A 6,844-nucleotide genomic window follows, 5' to 3' on the forward strand; every position below is an offset into this window, starting at 1 on the left:
AATTCCTAGATGGCCTCAAACTCCGTTTTAACCAACAATCCCTTATCACAGTTAAAGCCTCTTACTACAAGAGTACCATCAGTTAAAGAAAGAACAGAAGTAAGGCCCGATCAAAAGTGCACCAATCCTCTCCTAAAACCTATAGCCCCAGCTTCACATGACAAATGCAGCTCCATCAACCTCTTCTTTATCAAAAAGAATGAAATCCGATACAACACTGTAACATTTCCACTGCAATATCTTTCTAGACACACCCAATTGTCTAACCACAAAATCCAATCTTGCATGTGTATTTTTCCAATACCCTGAACTCTCACAAGACTATCACCTAAGACGATACTAGCCTTCTTTTTTCCACCATCCAATCGATCCACAGAAAGGTCTTCAAACCCTTTATCCAGACTGTCAATGCCAACCCCCCTACAAGTCCAAGGAGCATTCCCAGACATCCTCAAATCAGGGCAGATCCTTGCCCTACTAAAGAAACCACTCCTGGGTCAAGACAAATCCACAAACGTCTGTCCACTGGGAAAACAATCAAGAAAGCATTCCCAACCCAGCTATAGAAGTACTTCAGCAATATGAATATTTTACAGTACTACCAATCAGACTTCTATTAATTTTTCAGCATGATACAGCCACACTCCAAATAGTTGACAATGCCCGCCTACTCAATGACTGGGAAGACCCCTGCCTCCCATTTGACCTCTATGAAGCATTCAATGCAGCTGGGCATTCACCTCAGACCAACATGCTGAAAATGTGAATGTGATTTTCAGGTTTTGTATAGAACTAGTTCACATCTTTCCTCATCAACAGGAGCCAGCTCAGACAATTAGGTGTAAGACAGAGGCGCCATCTTCTCCCCATCATCTTTAAACTCCGTATGGAACCCCCTTGGCTCCATTCTTCAAGACAGTAGCATCATGAGCCATCAATGCGTAGACGAAACACAGCTCTCTCGAAATGTATCCTGAACAAATACCACAAAGACTCAAATCCTACCTCAAACGCATCCAAACTTGGACATCTTCTAAATTCCTGACGCTAAACTCCACACGCTCTGAATTCATATAGTTTTTCCACCACCACCAAACAACCCCACATTCAAGTCTGGCTCTCCAACTGAAATAGATCAAGCTTCACCTTAGCTTACTAACAATGTACAGTCTCTGGGATTCACCCTGAACACAGATTTCTCATTCAAGCAATAGATCACGAGGGAGACCAAGAAACGCTGGTTCCAAGTCTCTCTCGAAGAAAGTGAAGCAGTTTCTTCTGGAAGAGGACTTCGGAACAACTGTACAAGTGTTAGCCCTCTCATAGAGGCAACACCCTGCTGAGTAGTCCCACCAATACTACTCTAGCAGCCCCGAAAGGTATCCTACATGCAGCAGGGTGGCTCATTAAGAGATGAAGAAATTCAACCACATTGTATACAGGTTAAACGACCTACACTGGCTCCCCTTCCAGATCGATTACCTTGTAGACTAGCTGCATCACTTATAATGTACTCAACACCAAGATCACAGTTTATCTGTCAACAGCCTATCTCTGGGAGCGACAACAGACTAGAAGCCTGCACATCACCAGACTGAAGACAAAACATTGCAAGAAATAAATAAAACAGAATGAAAGCTTTCTCTATTCATACTCCCAGAATCTGGAACATCAACCCCAGGAGACATCGGATAAGCGTCAAATATCCTGGAATTTAGTAAAATGCTAACACACCTCTTCAAGGAGCACTAACCTCATCCGACAGGCTACCCACAACCTTCCCCTAACAACTGTATGTTTCTGGAACCCTAGCCACCTGTTCAGACCGTCATTGCGCTTTCTCTGTGGTCACGTTCTACAAATGCCAACATAAATATATTTACATTATTCCTATCTTTTTGGACAACAGCTTTTCTTCTCCTTCTTCCCCCCTGAGAGGCAATTGTGATTTTATTTTACTGTCCATTTTTATTGCATAGTTTTCTATAGTTAAGTATAGCTGCAAGTCTTTCTCGTGGGGTTATGTCCCTGTTATTTATATACCGTACTCCGCTGCTATTCACAATTAAGTGTGTACTCTACAAATAACGGCAATAAAATAAAGAAACATACGAGTATGGTCGTTGTCAAAGGTGCATCTCTTATTTGGAAAGGTATGAGGTTAAATTAAAAGTGCTCGTAGTCTGAATACAATGCATATGCATTTTATAGGAAAGGGTATGACTAGAACACGAAGTTAAGGGATTTCGAATGCAAGGAATTACTTCCGGAATAAGGTTTGCACCAATTTTAAAATCGCGAATTAATGGCCGGAATACAAATAAAGCTCTAGAAAATTGGAGTAACAAACAGAACATATTGATATGCAGAAACAAATGTAGCGCGACTAGACAAGGGTTGTATGGAGACAAACGTATCGGATGATACTTCAAGCAGACCAGAATAAACAGAAATTGAGTAATTCAACAAGGATATTATTGTATCATGATCTAGCGGCTAACGAGGGATGGGCAGTGGGATCAACAGCCGATAAGAAGATCTTAAGAAGGTGAGGGCGTCGCCTTCACATCTCTAGAATAATCTCACAGAGCAGAAGAGCTCACACAGTACGTTGGTGCTTTACCTGTCGATGCCTTTAAGAAGTTTGCCTACATTGGCTCGAAGCTGTTCGAACGCGGACATGGTTGCAGCGTGGGTCAGCACCGGAAGGGAAAAGCCGACGAACGCAGCAAAAGAAAACACTTCCTGCCTCCTTTCATTACAAGTCCGACTTACTTCCGGCACTACTAGATACATTGCACTTCCAGTTCCAAGATGTCCGCGGTGTGCTAAGAGTAAAAGAAGTAAAGTATAGCGTAGGAAGACGCTAGAATGGCTACCACGATTATTCACGCCAGCTTCAACAGGGAGTAACGTATTTATGAGAGACTATTGTTTTAGGTTAGTAAAATACCACTGCTTCAGAGGAGTGCACTGTAAAAAGTACAAGGATTAAGAGAGGTGAAAAGGGATGAGTGAAAGTGTTTCAGAGCAATAAGGGAGGTGCTGCCGAGGATGAATGAATGGCGATCCAGGGGGTGAGTGAAGGTGCTGGTGAGGGGTGCTGCAGAGTGAAGGGTCACGAGTGTTACGAGCATGATCGGTCATAAACTGTAAAAATACGTGTTGCAGGAGGTTGAAGAGGGGTGTTGTGACAATGGAAGGTATATTGCGGAATGGAAAAGTAGCCTGTGTAGGAACGGGTGCGAAGAATGCGTGTGTTGTGCTGTGGCAGGATGGATGGGTGGTGATGTAGAAGAAAGGGTGGGTGATGCTGTGGAGATATGGCCTGTCCCGTAGAAGTATGCATGGGTGGTGCTGTAGAAGGGTGGGTGTTTGGTGCTTTTGAATGATTGATGGACAGAGGCGTTTGCCATAGAAGGATGATCTGGCCTATAGAAACATGTATGAGTGAGTGGTGTTGTGGAAGGCTGAATGGGTAATATTGTAGATGAAAAGGTGAATGGTATTACGGAGACTGTTGTGGAAGGACGGATGGGTGGTGCTTTAGAAGGTTTCATGGGTAGATCTGCAGACGAATGGATGGAAGGAAGGTGCTGCAGAAGGATAGATGGAAGAAAGGCGCTGTGATAGGATGGATGGGTGGTGGTGTAGAAGGAAGGATGGATAGCGCAGTGGAATAAATGGGAAGTGATGTAAAAGGATGGATGGACTGTGGTGTAGAAGAATACATGAATACAGACGTGGATGTGTGGTGCTATAGAAGGATAGATTACTGAAGAATGGATGGGTGGTGATTAATGTGTTGTCCCGGAACGAGTAGATTGAGGATGGTAGGATGGCATGGGTAAGTAGCAGTGCAAATAAGAGGAACAGTTGAGAAATGGAAGAAGGGTCTGTAAGAGATAATGGGAGATGCTCTACGGCGAATGGTATAGGCATTTCTCAGCTCATATTTGATGTACTCTTTCCTCCATACTGGGGTGATATGGGCCGAAAGATGGTCCACAAACTTCATGCTGTCCACAGAAACACTGCATTCAGCAGGTCCGAGTGCTTTACACGAACCTGGGACCCACTTTGCTCCCTCCCGTGTCAGTCCCTTTCACGGTTCCTCTGCCCTTCTCTTTGTGAAGCAATGAAAGACCTCGGTTAAACTACCCCACAGACAGCAGGAGTATAGGTGACCAGCACTTCTGTGTGTTTGAATCCCAATAAGGAGATATTGCACTCTGCAGATAAACGTAACCAGGCACTAGGCAAAATAATCCCTCATTTGTTGCTGGCTCTGAGGGGAAGGAGCTCTTCATCAGAAGTGATGATAAATAAATAGCAGCCGGATGCAGTCAGGTCACAGGAGGGCACCCACAAAGGTAACATAAGTGCACTAGTTACAGGCCAGACCTCATCAGGAGGCCAGATCTCCAGAAGTACGAGGGTCAATTGAGGCAGCTACCAACATGGTACAGGGTTGATCTACAGGCCGGCAGAGGCGAGACTCAAAGACTCATCCTGTCACATGGATTAACTATTCACAATATATATATGTGTGTGCCTTTCCTAAAATCTAGGCTTTATTGAGATTTTATTTTTTTGAAAGGAGTAAGTGGGATTAGTGGTCACGAGGAGAGGAGTAGGTCAGGTATGGAGATCAAGATTTAACTTGACCAGGCCATGGGGTATTGGGGGCTGACACACGAAGCAATGGAGGAGGAGCTCATACTTTAGATAATTGGGAGAGGACATCCTCAGAACCAATACAACAAAAGTAGTGACAAACTGTGTATTTTAAACATATTGGACAAACCCAGTACTATTAGAACAAACATGATTGGTTGTATTTGGCACCGTTTATATTCTACTTACCCAGAACTTTAAAGGAGGGGTTGAAAGAAATGAAGTAACAAGCAAGGCGAACAGATTTCAATACAAATCACATTAAACAAGTTTCCTTAAAGTTATTTCAAAACATTGTCCCTTTTTGCATTCTCGGACAATTCCTTCCTGGCAGGGTAACATGCTCATTTAGTATTTACTATTGAATGCTTAGAAAGGCGTTCTTGCCCGATTGTTAGTCAAAGGTATGTTTACAGTCTGCTTATCGGGATGTTGCAACATATGCTTGCTAGAGGTTGCACTCTTGCACAGGTCTCAAAAACTGAGCTTAGTGAGTTAACACTCCTGGGTGGCGTGTATGACCGGTTTGATTCCTGATTCATCTTTCATTCCTCCTGAAATAGACTGAATACCACTCAGTTGGCAACATTATAACATTTTATTTGCCCTGTCATGCATCTGCACTATCTTAATCATAACGTAGTTATTGTTAGCACCCCACATTGAGCAGTTCTCATATGTAATGCATGATTGAGCTTCATCAGTGCAGTAAGTTACCAAACTGGTGCTTTGTATTGTGACTATGTCACTCCAAAAGAAACAGTGTCTTGTAGTAACATACATTATAACAACCAGCTTTCAATTTTCTTCTAAGGTCCACAGCACACAAAGTATCAAAAACAATACCATATATCAGTGTTAAATCTTGGATGGGCAATGTGCTTGATAAAATGCATAATTTGTTTCTAATTTGGTTCTGGGAGAATGACTACAGTCACTGTAAATGTCGTTCTTCTATGTGTGTGGTAATTACAGGAAAAAGTATGATCTACAAATTAAAACATTGGAATGTGCTGTGCACAAATAAGTTTATTTTCCTTGTGTAATGCTTTTGTATTGGTAAGCTATTATGCTCAGAGTTATGCTGTATTCGATAACTCCTGGTTTAGTGTGACTGCAGGGTTACGGTTCACAAGTATTTTGCTGCCAAATTACACTAGTTAGAAAGGCACAACACAGTGATGCCATACCTATACAAGGGAAGTGCAGGCAGCTATTACGCTGTTCTGCCTCCCATAGACATTCTTCCAGCAATTTCTGCATCTGTTTGCACTACAAGAAACTGAGTGTAGTGGTTCTTGCATTAGGTAGCAGAAGTGTGCTTCAGGTTACACCTACATTTTATATACAGCATTTACATAGCCAAGCGGTCTCTTAGTTTATCCAGAGGTTCCTCTCCAGACACTTGAACTATCCATCAGGGGACAATGCTTCTTCACCAAAAGACAACATCTAAAACCCACTGTTACTGCTTGATTTATTCCAAAATTGCCACCAACCCTGTAGGCAACGACTGAACCCATTAAAAACATATGCATGCCATGTATCGCCACAAAGGACCACAGAAAGAGTGCTTATCACCACAACAGACATGTGCATGATCCTGGACAGAGGAGACATGGCAGACCTCATTCTCCTGGACCTCTCTGCAGCATTTGACACGGTTTGCCATCCCATCCTATGTGATACTGTTCTGCTTTATTTCAGACGGAGAGGGAACAAAGCTAAAAGTGCAAAGAATGGTGCATTCTTAGTCTGGGTAATGAATGTATTGTCACTTCCCAGGTCTCAAACACAAATATACGAAAATAATAACGTGAACACTTAATACAAATGCAGTAACACACGTGCAGCCACTAAAATTATCACAGCAGTTGGATAATAATAATAAGAGAAAATGCAATATATCAACAATGAACATATATGCAGTTAGTACATTTTTTTATGCATGCACACAGTAAAGCTAGATATTAAGTATTAAAAATGCATCACCATGGGGATTTAATCCAACATCATCCTTGTCTGCCAACTTCAAGCTGTGGAACCCGTGACAGCTGATGCAGGAGAAACTTCCCTAAATGGATTATTCTGAGCAATGCGTCCACTCTCAGAAATGAGTTCCTTCTGCCCCAGTGTCAAGCTTCCCCACTTTATATACATTAAACAA

General features: G+C 42.5%; 1 protein-coding gene across 1 annotated transcript in view; it reads right to left on the reverse strand.

Moving 5' to 3' along the window:
* EIF3K (eukaryotic translation initiation factor 3 subunit K) overlaps positions 1-2,768 on the reverse strand; it is a 56,117-nt gene extending 53,349 nt beyond the window's left edge. Inside the window, exon 1 of the mRNA XM_069206975.1 lies at positions 2,624-2,768. Coding sequence (XP_069063076.1) covers positions 2,624-2,682 — 59 coding nt within the window. The 5' untranslated portion in view covers positions 2,683-2,768. The remainder of the gene's footprint in view (positions 1-2,623) is intronic.
* Between the last annotated feature and the right edge of the window lie 4,076 nt (positions 2,769-6,844).

Source organism: Pleurodeles waltl, chromosome 9, assembly GCF_031143425.1.
Source record: "Pleurodeles waltl isolate 20211129_DDA chromosome 9, aPleWal1.hap1.20221129, whole genome shotgun sequence".
NCBI lineage: Eukaryota > Metazoa > Chordata > Amphibia > Caudata > Salamandridae > Pleurodeles > Pleurodeles waltl.